The 15,457-nt window shown below is 41.3% G+C and overlaps 1 protein-coding gene across 2 annotated transcripts in view; it reads left to right on the plus strand.

Annotated features, from left to right (window-relative positions):
• LOC136874750 (microtubule-associated protein tau) overlaps window positions 1-15,457 on the plus strand; it is a 150,746-nt gene that overhangs the window by 128,367 nt on the left and 6,922 nt on the right. Inside the window, exon 6 of one of the 2 annotated variants that reach the window (XM_067148452.2) lies at window positions 3,901-4,074. The exons of the other annotated variant lie outside the window; for it this stretch is intronic. Within the exon in view, the coding sequence (XP_067004553.2) occupies window positions 3,901-4,074 (174 nt within the window). The remainder of the gene's footprint in view (window positions 1-3,900; window positions 4,075-15,457) is intronic. 2 annotated transcript variants of the gene reach the window in all.

A 15,457-nucleotide genomic window follows, 5' to 3' on the forward strand; every position in this document is an offset into this window, starting at 1 on the left:
GCATTTGATGGATTATTTCGTATTTAGAAAATCGGAAATAGATGGAGCACCTGTTTCCAACTACAAATCCTTGTGTTATGCTGGATACCGACTCTTCAATGAAAAGTTTGCCTTGTTTATAAAAGGTTAATTTCAATCGGATGATTTTTTTTTTGCTTTACGTCGCACCGACACAGATATGTCTTATGGCGACGATGGGATAGGAACGGCCTAGGAATTGGAAGGAAGCGGCCGTGGCCTTAATTAAGGTACAGCCCCGGCATTTGCCTGGTGTGAAAATGGGAAACCACGGAAAACCATCTTCAGGGCTGCCGACAGTGGGGCTCGAACCCACTATCTCCCGATTACTGGATACCGGCCGCACTTAAGCGACTGCAACTATCGAGCTCGGTGGATGAAATTCTAAAATGCAGTGTTGTGAAATCCGAGTACACAAAATATAACACCTATAATGTGAAGCTTGTTTTAGGAGTACCTGGTGACATTATAGGAGGGGAATGTGAATGTTTTGCTGGAGCAGGCCCCAAGGCATGTTGTAAGCATATTGCTATTCATTAGAGCACTTCCCCAAGACTGGTATTATTCAGTGTCCAGAAACATGCAGCCAAAATTTATAAACTTTTCAGCATCCCCCTACCAAACAGTTGAGGCCAGTTAGCCCTCTGAAAATGGAATGTTTGTCCTTGGAACAAGTTTTGCTATTATAATCTCAGTTGCACCAGTTATAACTATAGTCGAAGGGCATTTCTGTCTAAAAGCAAGGGGGCTGTTTTCAAGGACATTTTCTCTATCAGGCCAAATGTTCAACTCTTTAAATTGGCAGTACATGAAATTAATCCAAACGTTAAATATTCTCCCAACATTAGTTTTATGGATTCCGAAGTTAAGGCCTAGTTCCTTGTCAGATTTTTCGGTCCGTAGCTTCATAACTGTCGAGAAGAAACACAGTCTGGGTTCAAGAGGGAATATCTGTAAATTGTATCTTTTTCTCCCAGAATAGCAAACACCAAATTGCAATGTTGGACGTCTAAAAACCCTGCATAAAGCAATATGGAATCAGGATTACGCAGTTTGCTCAACAACCAAATTACCTGTAGTATTTGTTCGGGTATATTCATGATTTTTTCCCGTACTTCAAAGGAGGTGATTTCTGCATATTCCGATATTGTAGGCTTATCGTGGTAATCCGGCAATTATCTAGTGTATGACATCTTCCTTGTTTTTTTTTTCTGTTCGTGGTCCACGGAAAAACGATGCAACGTCGCCCGGTTTTAATTTTGCTCTCTCACCTTTAAATACAAACGTATAAATTCGGTGGTTGTTATCGAAATGCCTAATCAGTTTATAGGTAGAAAATAGGAATTATTTCCCTTCGTAAATCGCACTTACCCAACAAAGTTTTCGTGAAGTCATCGGGTTGAAAATGATGGGAACACACTTTAATAGGCCTATTTTCGGTCAGATTCTTCTCACCGAAATTTTTCCTTCTAATATCATGTAACCATTTCTTCCTCTTTCCTTTATTTTGTGGAAACTGGTGAAACGAAAATGGCTTCCCTAATTTTTGCAAAGAGGAACACTGCAATGGCTCGGCATAGTCATGAAAATAACAATTTAGTAACTTAAATTCGTGGATATTTAGCGGCACGAGTACACAGGTGACATATGACAAGCGCATTCCGCTTACCCAGTACAACAGCAGTGCGCTCTATCGGTGCTAGTTCTATACATCCCTATTACACCAGGTCACAACTTTTCTTCCGTAACAGGACAAGTGACTTCCTCGCTTCGGGCAGTGATCTTAAATATTGTGAGCTGGTTTCTATGCCAGCAACCATCATCCACCCAATGCTAACAGTCTTCTTTTGCCCATAGTTATTTCCTGAAGCTACCGTATGCAAGCATTTTTTTTTAAAATATGACGCCATCTGCTTGCTTGCTTGTCAATTTCGACGTTCCGTTTTACTCTAGGCCTACTATATGACACTGTAAACCGAATAACTCTTCGGCGGCGGCGTCTATGGCTGAGTTTTTAAATGAATTTTATCTGGTAAACACCAAATGATGTTACCAGAGATCTTCTACATGCCGACATCGTACCACATGGAGTGTCGAATGGACTATTTTTTTCCACCCTTCAAAAATCCGATTACTTCTGCCGGGTTTGAACTTGCGCCCGTTACTTTGAGATCCGCAGACCGGTACTCTAGCACTGATCGACAGATGTAGCTATATGAACATTGAAATGTCTTTAGAACAGTTCGGATTGAGTGACATGTCAGCTCATATTCACGAGTAACTTGACATGTTGTTGAGACTTAATTTAAACATACTGAACAACACTTTCAAATTTTTCTCCAAAATAACATGGGAAGTTAATCACTTTTTCGAGTATCTGTTACCCATACCGTATTCATCAGCTAGAACTGACAATTTTCGTATGACAAGGTCCGTGTACTTGCCACATCACTTCTGTACCTGGACAAATGCAATGCCTCACTTCGTAACGTTAAAACGATTGAGCTCGTTCGCCATTGTCGGCTACCCTCGCCAATGTCAGATGGAAAAAGGTGGTTCGCAATACATTATGTTTCATGAAAATACTTATATTTACAAACTTTAAAAGCACTTTTCAATGGGGTATTACTTTCGACCCTTAAGTAATAAATAATAAACGACAAAATTACTAAGTAATTCTTTGTAAATCGCATAATTTTTTAAATCAAACAAGAAAAAACATTTTCGAATAAAAATGGACAAATAGCGATGAAAAATGGCAATCACTTTAAAATATATTTTCAAATCAGTATTTTTCCTTTTTAGGAACGCATTATTACAGAAGCTTAGCTGTTGACTTTCCACCCGGAGGGAGTTTCTAATCCTAGTGACTAAAGGTGGAATCTTCGTATGAAAAATCACTCGGTCCCAAGAAGAAAATCCGGCCTTAAACCTCAGACAAAATCAGGCAGGGTGGCTCCCAAAACCCCTATAAACACTGGAATAAGCTGAAGATCACCATTTTATAGAAAATGGAATAAATATTGAATGTCATACCACCTTCGTTCTGTACATACGTGAAGGAAAAAGTACTATTTTCCTTTAGACGTGATTAACAATCCCTCCCGAATATAACGTGCACCGACTTCCTTCTGTGGAGTATTCATTTTCAGTTTTAGAATACAGAGAATTCATTTTATCGTCTTTTCGAGTGACTTTTCCACGTTGGGGCTCTGACTGACCTGTGCTTTCTATTACTCAGGAAAGTAGCAAATAAATCTTCTTATTCGAATACAAAGGAACAGGAATCGAATACGTGAACGCTGCACACCTTCAATAACATTGCAGAACTACTGCGAATCCGAGCGTCAAAGCTGATAACTGCCCCTCATTATCGACATCTAGATCAGGGCCTCTCAGGGTGCATGCGCGTGGTGCATGCACTGTGCACGGTGCAAGATACCACTTGGCTTGGTTGACCAGAGTGCAGACCCCCCACTCCTCGATTTGGAGCAATAGCGCTAACTCTCTCTTTCCTCACGCCTGTCTCGCTCGCTCCGCCTGTCTCCCTCTCCCCCACTTGCGCCGTAGTGCTCCAAATCCGGGCTGAGTTGAGCCGAGTATAGCCGAGTAGAGCCGAGCATAGCCGAGAAGCCCAGAGACGAAGCGTTGATCCGAGCCATACCGAGCGGCACCGATGCACAGTGCACGGAGCTCTTGCGCCTCGCTCTGCACGCGTGAGATTTTGGGCGTTTGAGAGGCCCTGCTCTAGATGGTAAAGTTAACTAACATAGACGATAGACGATAAAACGAATGTCTGTATGACTGAATACTGCTATGTATTCTGAGGTGCAAATGTGTATTTAACTATCAGTTACACTAATTTAACACTGGTGTGCGCAGATCGAGAACCAGAAGCTGGACTTCAAAGTGCAGAGCAAGGTGGGTTCCCTGGCCAATGTGAAACATAAACCTGGAGGTGGAGACATCAAGATCTTCGACGACAAGACCTACTTGAAACAGATGAGCAGCGGTGGAAGCGTGGCTAGCTCTGAGGGACGCGCTTCGGGCGCTCAGGTAATGGCTCGGTTGAACATCATACCTGCCGATACCCTATAACACTGCGTTTAGCAGAGTTTTACACTAACAAAGGTTCACCCAATTTGATTACTGTAAAAATACAGCTTCCTTAAGTCAGTGTTACAAGGCACTAATTTGCTAACAGCTAGTAAAATTGAATAGTACTTACGTTCCCTTCTACAGGCTAGTTTTCCATGCCCTACAAACAAAGAGCAAGTTGATGTGGCGAATAAAATATTTCTAGGTGAATTGTTTAAATAGCCACGTAATTTCATATTGTATCTTCTAGTGAAGTTAAAATTGATATTTGATATATTTTGCTTAAGTACGTAAGTACTTTATGGTATTTCAGCATAGAATTCGCTTTAAAAGAATATTGTAACAATGGTGGACGGTAAGTTGGGTTCGAAGAATGGTAAAATGACAGTCTCGCGTTTCATCAGGAAGTCTACATTAACATCAAAGAAGCAATATTATCCCTTGAAAACCATAAATCTCGGCTGCCGCTATATAGTGATTACTATTACTGATGCTGATCCAGCGGTCTTAGGTTCGATAATAATCCTAGATCGAGCTTTGCCTGGCTGGGTTGAGTGGCTCAGACGGTTGAGGCGCTGGCCTTCTGACCCCAACTTGGCAGGTTCGATCCTGGCTCAGTCCGGTGGTATTTGAAGGTGATCAAATACGTCGGCCTCGTGTCAGTAGATTTACTGGCACGTAAAAGAAATCCTGTGGGATTAAATTCCGGCACCTCGGCATCTCCGAAAACCGCAAAAGAGTAGTTAGTGGGACGTAAAGCCAATAACATTATTATTATTAGCAGGTAGCCTGGCTTGACGTAGCCCGCAAGGACGATCAGTACTTTGAGATAAAGTGTACGTTAAGACTAGGAATCGAAGCACCAAGTAAGTTTTTCCCACGATCTACTGGGTAGACATAATGGCAATGATCTGTCAGAAAATGAAGAAAATTACCTGGAAATGTTGAGCTATAAGAAGAGTATGAAAATCAAAATATGTACTCCACAATGGGTATGAGAAAATCCTTCGGAATGCTGTGTCACAGATATCTGCGAATAGCTTGGAAGAGGAGAATCAACAAAGCCGTAAGGGGAGCAGTGTTTTGTGGGTGTAGAATATGGGCAGCAACTAGGACGGCTAAAAGAAACTCTTGAGTACAGCAGAGATGAGTGTTCTATATTTTGTTTGTAAAGTCGCAAGAATGCAGAATGATAAGACAGAAGACCAAACTAACTGCAGTGCCGAAGAATATCCCAAGGTAAAGGTAAGGGTGTATTCCGCCCGAAGGCAGCTCCGAACCTCCGCAGAGGTGTGCCTGAGCCGGAGTTTACGTACGGTAGGGTGGCAAGTTCCTTTCCGCTCTTCCATTCCCTTATCCCCCACAAACAGCGCGTGGCAACCCATCCAAGTCTTGATCACGCCCAATGTTGCTTAACTTCGGAGATCTCACGGGATCCGGTGATTCAACACGGCTACGGCCGTTGGCAATATCCCAAGAAAGCAGATTAAAATGATACGGTTATGCGATGACGAGTGACCACAGTTATGTAGAACGAATCAATCAGTCCTCAATGATCTGCATTTAGGATTGTCGCCCAGGTAGTATATTCCCTAACAATTGTTTAGGCCTGCCGTGCCTTTCCTTACTCGCTTTCAAATAACTTGAAAAATATATCTAAACTATCCCTTGATAAATGATTCCAATCCCTTCCTCCTCGTCCCATAAATGAATATTTTCCCCCACTTTGTCCTCTTGAATTCCAACTTCATCTTCATATTGTGATATTTCCTCAAGCTTATTCATCTACTAATGTCATTGAGCGCCATCTCTCCACCGACAGCTTGAAACATGCCACTTAGAGCATCTCGTGTCCTTACTCCTAACTCTTCCGAGCCAGAAGTTTGCATCATTTTCGTAACACAGCTCCTTTGTCGGGAATTACCCAGAACAAACCGTGCTGCTTTCGTTTGGCTCTTTTCCAGTTCTCGTATTATTCCTGGTGTGGATCCCATACACTAAAACCATACTCTGATTGGGGGCTTACGAGAGACATATACGCCCTCTCCTTTACATTCTTACTACAACCCATGACCCCATAACCAAGTGAAATGAAATAGCGTATGGCTTTTAGTGCCGGGAGTGTCCGAGGACAAGTTCGGCTCGCCAGATGCAGGTCTTTTGATTTGACTGCTGTAAGCGACCTGCGCGTCGTGATGAGGATGACATGATGATGAAGACGACACATACACCCAGCCCCAGTCTCAGCGGAATTAACCAATTATGGTTATAATTCCTGACCCTGCCGGGAGTCGAACCCAGGACCCCTGTGACCAAAGGCCAGCACGCTAACCATTTAGCCATGGAACCGGGCCCATAACCAGGTGAAGAGATCCGTCAATCAATCATTACTGATCTGCATTTAGGGCAGTCGCCAGGTGGCAAATTCCCTATCTGTTGTTTTCCAAGCCTTTTCTTAAATAATTTCAAAGAAATTGGAAATTTATTGAACATCTCCCTTGGTAAGTTATTCCAATCCTTAACCCCCCTTCCTATCCAGAGAAGCATTTAGTTAGGAGGGCGGTAACGATTTTAGCCCCTCCGCCGAAAATAAAGATTTATCTACTGAGAAGTTTCTACCTACCGATATTTCAGCATTGGTTTTCAGAATGATAATATTTTTTTTTAAATCGCCCAAGAACGTTATGGCGAACTCGATTGGAATGGCAACCTCCGAAAATGCAATCTAATTAGTGAAATGAATTTTAACATTCTAACCACGTATGGAAATCAGCTATTGTAAAACCGACAGGAAATATTTGAGCTTCCTTCTGCAGTTTCTGTGTATATATATAAGTGGTATGTGAGTGAGGTACGCTTTAGAAATAATATTGGATTGCTTACCTGTGGACATCAGTCCATATTCATGTATCCGCGAATCATCCTTTACTTTAAATGTGATATTTGAAAAAGCAATGCAGATATTTAAAAGGGCAGTGCAGAGGAACCATGGTTTTTTGGGTTCTTTCTCCCGACATGTGAATTAAACTGTGTATGAAGATTGCTCCTATTTCAAGTCTCTGCCATCGAACCTATCGCTCAAAGATAGGCTGGTAGTCGTTGCTATTGCGGTGTGTATAATTGAATCAGTTACACAGTTATTAATGGCTCGGATGAAAGAGTCATTATAACATAAACGCTCACTTAAATGTATCTCATATAAGTGTAAGTGGAAAAAATAAACTCAAGATAGTCGACTAAATCTAACAGAAGACGAACAGAAGAACTGATGCTGGAATCCTAATTAGACTGGGTACCGATTAAAGTACTTAATCATTAAATAAGGAAAACTTCGGTGTAAAATTAGTCTTGCCTAGAGTAAATTTCTGCTCTTTCAGTATGAACAGGTCCTCAATACATATATATATTCAGTGCAAACCTAGGAACTAAGTAGGAGCTTTATGAAAATGGAGAAGTACTTTCAATAACATTTCATCCACATTTTTATATGCCCTTCGCTCATTATCATGTATTAGTGGTACTATAGAACAGAACTCTTCGTGCCTTATTAGTAGAAAAACACAAATACATATTGCATAAAGAAGAAATGTTTCGTATTGGCTTTCTTTGTCTACTTAACTAGGAATCAAACAACTGTGACTTCACATAAAATTCTTCACAATTCCTCTAACATTTGCTTTATTCGAAAGAAGCAGTATCCCTGTTCGAACACTGACATATTTACTTGTAAGAGTGGATAATGATTGGTTTGAGTAAATCCCTTATGCTGTAAGAATTACTTGAATTAAGTTTACAGGATACTACAGTATATGTCAGCTTCTGTAGACCAGATCGATTTGAATTAACAGATATGACATAAAAGATGTCCGATCCTCCCAACACACTCCTCGTTAAGAAATCGCTGTGTATAAATTGGAAAGCCAAGTGCATTCTAGAATAATCTACTTTATTGAGCATAGGTTGGTACGTATAGATACATATTTTGTGTAGCACAGTTGTCTGATAATTGTCTGAAAAGGGTGGATAGGAAGACTGTGTAGTTTACTTGTTTTATTTTGTTTTATACGCATTTTAAATAACTTTAACTTATAATATTGCTAACATTTGCTATACGCAACATGGACAGCCTTACTTAGATCATAATCTCTCATTTCATAAGTGTGTTTTCAGTTACAGCAACATATAGCTGACGGTAATCTTGTGTTTTTTAAACTAGGTGCAACAGTAATCTCTCCTTCTTCCAAATCGTCCGTAAATACAAGTAAGTTGTAGATCAGTTTAAAATCTGCTTTCTCACCGCATGTCACTACACTATACGTACAGCACCATGTGCCATGCACACTTTAAAATCTACACTTTGAATATGTTTTTCAGTCACTGCCAGTTATAAATTTTAAAAAATTTATAAATTTACTAGTCACTCAAATAAATCAAACGGAACATATATACCGTTATTTGTTGTTTGTAGTTTGTTACTGCTACCAGTAAAAATTTACACAGCTTTTGTTTAGAAGCCTAGTAGCACAATATTCGCCTTCGCATTTCTTTTATACGAGTATTCATTTCATTTGTAATTTGGAATATGAAATAAAATAACTAAAGTATGTACAAGTAATAATATTCCCCTATCTTGAGTGAATTACGCTTTAGAAATAATATTGGATTGCTTACCTGTGGACACGCTATAGAGTAGCACATACATTGCTGTTCGAAAGAAAATGGAACATCATGAAATAATACAACTGCGGTTTTGTTTTCTTTGAGATAAAAGGGTCATTATGCAGTATTGAAATCTTTTCTACAATTTCATTTTCATTAGTATACGTTCATTACTTTTATCAGAATAAGCATTGTGACCCCTATGTTCTATTACTAGGGCTTCCAACTTCCAGAAATGAAAATAAGGGATAAGAGGGTACGTGCCCTAATGACTTACAGAATCGATATTTTATACCAAGAATTTAAAAATCATCTGTTACACCACAAATTACCAGTTGAACAAAATGCTTTGCGGCTATTTCCTCTTACAGGTGCAATCCACGGATGTCTCTCCTTCCAGCTTCTGATTTTCTTCCCTGGCGTTGCTGGTGACATCATTATCACAATTCATGTTTAATTAATAATTATTGTTACAACCATGTCTATGAACTAAATGAACAAACCAGTTCGGCTTCCATTACGTGCTACTCTCACATGTGTGCAGCTTACATATCGAACAAGAAAACGGAAGAATGGAAGGGAAAGAAGGGCAGGAAGTTAAATGGCATCAGTGCATAGAGCAGCAAGACAATCAGGGCTATCAACATAGAATACGAAGCTAATACTGAAAAAATGAACAAAGGAATCATGAAAGATATACGGGATGGCTGGTAACTATATCTAAATCTCCTTTGCCAGAGTAGCCAGATATACTTCTTTAGGGATCAAAACACTCGTTTTCTGTCTCACCAGAAACATGTTCCTTCTACAGAGAGAAAGAAATGAATATATCCGCTCAATCGCTTTACTTACTCGCTGGGCTGAGTGGCTCAGAGAGTTGAGGAGCTGGCTTTCTGACCCCAACTCGGCAGGTTCGATCCTGGCTCAGTCCGGTGGTATTTGAAGGTACTCAAATACGTCAGGCTCGTGTCGGTAGATGTACTGGCACGTAAAATAATTCCTGCGGGACTAAATTCCGGCACCTCGACGTCTCTGAAAAACGCCAATAAGTCGTTGGTGGGACGTAATAAAGGAACATTAACATTATTATTCAAACACAAACTACTCGACAAATACCAATCATGATTTAGACGTAATCACAGCACCACCACAGCACTTCCAAAAATTCCAAATGGCATTCAAGTTGAAATGCACAACAGAAAAATTACTACCCGTGTACTTTTAGACTTAAGTAAAGCATTTGACTGTGAACTGGTAGTAGAAGTTTGTTCGTTTAGTTCATATACATGGTTGTGAAATTCCGAAAGGCCATCTAAAAGAGAGAGAGCAAAAAGACAAAGAAAGTATGCCTATCAGCTAACACAATTTCAATACTACAATCAGTGAAGAAAAGCAGTCCAGTTCACAGAGTACTAGGAAATAATGGAAAACAATGCAATATTCCTATGCGTGACATTGAAAATCATATCTCTTCTTTCTAGCAACTAGCAACGATTACATACGAAATTATTATCCAAGTTTATTGTCTGCATCAGAACGAATCACTTTGGATGACACCTATCAACTCAGTATCTCTAAGGAAGAGGTATTTTTCTCAATGAAAGGTATACGTAGCTGTTGATACATCGCCAGGACCATCTCATGTGTTGATGAGGGTTTTAAAAGATGAATTCATTTGTGATATTGCTATAATAGCAACAAGGATGTTAATAACGTCCCATGTCCCTCCATGTTTTCAAAAGGCATGAACCGTCTTAATTTACAAGTCAGGAAAGTTGCGTCGAATTGGAGACCCATTTTCATCTGTTCAGTTTTACGTAGGGTTATCGAGAGAGTTCTAGACCACCGTTTGAGAAAATTCGTGACATTCAATGATAATCAGAGGGGATTCACTGCCTCACCCGGCACGATAACATACACTCATGTTCATAAAAAACAGAACACCTTGAAAGACTTTTTTTGCTAGTTGCTTTACGTCGCACCGACACAGATAGGTCTTATGGCGACGATGGGACGGGAAAGGCCTAGGAGTGGGAAGGAAGCGGCCGTGGCCTTAATTAAGGTACAGCCGCAACATTTGCCTGGTGTGAAAATGGGAAACCACGGAAAACCATTTTCAGGTCTGCCGACAGTGGGGTTCGAACCTACTATCTCCCGAATACTGGATACTGGCCGCACTTAAGCGACTGCAGCTATCGAGCTTGGTTCTTGAAAGACTAGAGATAGGAAGTTCATATTCACAGGACATGTTCATTAGTATGTTCTGTAGAAACGATTAGCATTTGTCACCTAGGTTCAACATGTGTCCTGCTGCCTAGTAGGCACTGAGTCCTCCATGGGCACTGATAACTTTTCCATCCGTGATGGCGTCGACGCGTATAAGGCGCTAATGTCGTTCTGAAGTATAGCCATCCATGCTGCATTCACCTGGTTCCACAGTTCATCTTTGGTGGTTGGCGTTGAGTCACAGCGCCACGCCCGTCGTTTCACTACATTCCACTCATTTTCGATTGGTGACAAGTCCGGTGATCGGGTGAGCCAGGGCAACAGTCTGACATCCTGTGACAACAAGCAGGCACGTATTCGTGCAGCAACATGTGGTCGAGCATTGTCCAGCTGAAACATGGCGTCTGGGGGTGTCGTACAGAAAGGGTACGGCTACGGGTCGCAGGATGTCATTCACGTAGGTCAAACTGGTCACGGTGCCCTAGACACACACAAACTGTGATTTATGGTTGTACCCAAGAGCACCCCACAGCATAAGGCCTTGAGTTGGCGCTGTACGTCTTGTGCGAATGCAGTCAATGTGATGCCTCTCCCCCCTGTCTGCGGCGAACCAAAATGCGGCCATCATTTTCAAACAAACAGAACCTGGATTCGTCCGAAAATACTATCTGCTGTCATTCCTGTACCCAGTGACGTCGTTCCGTACACCATTGCAGTCTGGCATGTTTATGCACATTAGTCAAAGGTAGGCGGAGAAGTGGACGATGCACCGGTAACCCAGGCCGTAATAAACCGCTACGGACTCTCACTCCTGATAGTGTACAATGTGTTACACTGTTCCACTATTGCGCCAGAGCCGAGGAGGACGCAGATCTGTCCTGCAATGCCATTCGGATGAGGTGTCGATCTTCTCGGGGGGTGGTTTGGGTGGTGCGACCAGACCCATCTCGTCGTATTCTACGGCCTTCTGTGAATCATTCTGTACACAACCGTTGCACTGCCGACACACTTCGTCCCACACGAGCAGCAGTTTCTCGGATGGATGCATCACGTTCTCTCATGTCAATAATGCGCCCTCGTTGAAACTCGCTCATTTGACGGTACGGTTCTCGCATACGTCTGTGGGGCATCCTGCACGTCTGTTCAAATCACACTGATCCATTACCTTCGGTTTCGACAACGAGAGCCGCAGGCACATTTTACCAGTCGTGGTGGTACGCTGAGATATAGATGTGGACCTTGAGCCTGAGGGCCGACATGCTTCAAATGTTAATCATTTATTCAGAACATACTAATGCACATGTCCTGTGAATATGAACTTCCTATCTCTAGTCTTTCAAGGTGTTCTGGTTTTTATGAACATGAGTGTACTTCACTGCTACAGTCGATACTGGCGAAGGCACAGAACGAGAAAACTGATGCAGCCACGGTCTTCCTCGACATTCAAAAGGCTTTTGATAACATTGGCCGTGACCATCTGAGAAGAATTCCAGAAAATTCTGCCACTTCATCTAAACTTGTATAGGTAATCCTTTCTCTTCAAGAGGGCAGTACAACCCAAACTGAAGCCAACTACTCGAGAACTAAGAGCATAAAACTGAGGAGAGGTGTTTTGCAAGGTTCACCATTGTCAGCTACACTTTCTAATATCGCAACGGATCATATTCCAATGAACTCTCAGAGGAATCAACAACTAGGGAATATGGGTTTCTACTTGTAGAAGGTCTGAAGCCTCTCACTATACTGGGATTTGCCGTTGACACTGTTATTTTTGGTAAAGACAAAGCGTCCGCACTCGATCTGTGTGAAACAGCAATGAGAAGATTCAGAGAGATAGGCTTGAACCTCAATATATCTAAATCAGTATTTATCAACATATCTAAAAGTCAGCTTACTGATGGTCTGATGTCTGTCTATATTGCAAGATGAGTCCATCAGATATCTTGTAGTGAACTTTCGGACCGGAATTACCTTTGATACACACAGAAAGATGCAAGATCTACGTCTCCAATTGGAGTTACTGTCATCGTCTCTCCTTCAGACAGACCAAAAGTTCACCGTTATAAATTCTTCCATACGCCCAATATTGATTTGTCCATTCCAGACAGTTGCTCTGAACTGTATTCCTCTACAATTTCTGAAATACAGGGACAAAATGGCAAAACGCACGCTGAAAGAAATCCTCCAGCTTCCTGCCGACACACTCCGGAAGTTCAAAGATCTAGGACTTCTCCGATCACAGTCGGAAACAGACCAGCGCCCGTTTTACCCTACAAATAAATGGCAACCCTTACATTCTGAGGAGAGAAACAAATGCCTAGAAAACTTGCAAATTTCACCTTGCGTCAGCTTATTAAATTTCCAAAATGGTCTTTTGGATTGCAAGAAGACAATTACTGAGAGATTAGGAATTCCAAAAATGGTGTCAGCTTCCTCAAAAGGGAAAATGTGTTATTTAAAGAAAACCTTTCAACGAACAGCTGTATAACACACCACGATGACCTGTGCTCTAAAGATGACCGCTAACGTCGTAGTCGTTCGAGCCGTGCCAGGCAGGTCTCAGGACAAGAACCGTTGTCGGCATTGCCACAACGAGATAGAAACCCTGGGATACTGTCCGTACGGCGAAATCATGCGACTTACTAGACACCATGCGATGTGAAGCTGCACCGCTCAGTCATGGCGAGACGCTGGTTACACAGTGCACCAAGAGTTCCATGGATTGCCGGAGAACGGCGGTACCCGTATGATTGATATCATAGCCTTCAATAATAACAACAATGGATATATTATTGATCCTACGGTTCGGTTTGAATCGCACGCTAACCAGCCCAGTGAAATACAGAAGGAAAAGAAAAGCATCTACGAACCAATTATCCCCTTCTACCGATGTGAATACGGACTGGATAAATCGAAGTTATAGGCCTCATGATCGGTGCAACAGGAACAACTCCTAAGTTCTTCGAAGAATTCCGCTCAAGATTCAAACTATCAGAGTCGTTGATGAAAAATATGGTCCTCAAAACCTTGAAAGGTTCATTATCCATACTGAGGAATCTATATATTGCAAACCTTCGTTTACAGCTAAACTGCTGCTAAACGATACGTCATATCGACAAACTGATTGTACCACAAGACGCCTCATTTAACGTACTGAATGGCCGGTCGCATGATATTTTCTCCTATCTCATCGATTTATGGGTAAGATTGAGTTAGAAACGTTGAATAGGGAAAAAAAATTTCACAGTGCATTACTTTTGGATACTTATGTGACAGCTACAAACATAGAATTTGGCTCACATATGGATACTGGGTGGCCCAATTTTCGTGTAGAATTAGATGATTCTATCTTTCGTATAAGTGAGTCAAAGTATGAATTATACGTGTACAAAGTGCAAAAAGTATGTACAATCGAAAAATAGAGACAAATGTAACGTATAAGCAATAGAGATACGACAAAACGTCATAGGGCCTAACTTGTAGGTCACTCCAAATTGAACGGTGATTGTGCCATCCGTTTTGTGACGCGGCTTACCATTTAGCTATGAAATACCTCGAAACAAAGGTTTGCACCGACATTAAAATTGCCTCAATATTCTGATATCTTTCGGGGTGGGGGGGGAAGTGAAATATTTAAAGATCTTGGAAGCTTTCCTTCGGTTACAGGCTAAAACATATAATTCTGCCAAATTTCAATATTCCATCTCGTCTGGCATATTGTGCCGCCATCTTGATTTTGGGGAGAGGGGTAAATATGAGAACTTTCAGGAAACTATAGCTAACAAATATGCAGATGATCATTATTACACCTGAAACGGATAACTGTACAACAAAATAGTCAATGTACACAGACACGGCCGTTACGATTTTATTTATATAGATAAGGAATCTGCTCCACGTACAACACCTTTCGACCTATGTCCCCTGGACTTACCCTTCAAAACCGACCGCTCATGATATCTCCCTTATTAATCCTCTTATCGAAAAAATGTACATAAGAAAACAGTTTTAGAAATGGATTTCCATCAAGGTTGGTCGATTCCAGTCAGCTTGATCTTGTATGTATTGTGGGAGAGTAAAAATCATTGTTTCGGTTCCCCGTAAACCCTAAGCCCATTCCGGGAATTTGACACGGTATGTACCTAAAAACCAACCTTTGGACAGATGGGTGCTATATATAAAGTTTGGCTGAAATATATCCAGTAGTTACAAGAAATGTGCTTTACAGGCACCCGCTTTTGAGTTAAGTCCGGTGGGACTTGTACTGAAAAACCGCCCGTTATTGATATCTCCCTTATTAATCCTCCTGTTGAAAAAAATCCACGTCAGAAAAAGTTTTGGAAATGGATTTCCATTAAGGCAGGTGTACTTCCATTAAGGTTTGTTGTGTATATTTAGTGGGAGTGTAAAATCGCGGTTTTGATTTCGTATAAACCCCTAGTCAATTCAGGGATTT

The sequence above is a fragment of the Anabrus simplex genome, chromosome 1, assembly GCF_040414725.1.
Source record: "Anabrus simplex isolate iqAnaSimp1 chromosome 1, ASM4041472v1, whole genome shotgun sequence".
Lineage (NCBI taxonomy): Eukaryota > Metazoa > Arthropoda > Insecta > Orthoptera > Tettigoniidae > Anabrus > Anabrus simplex.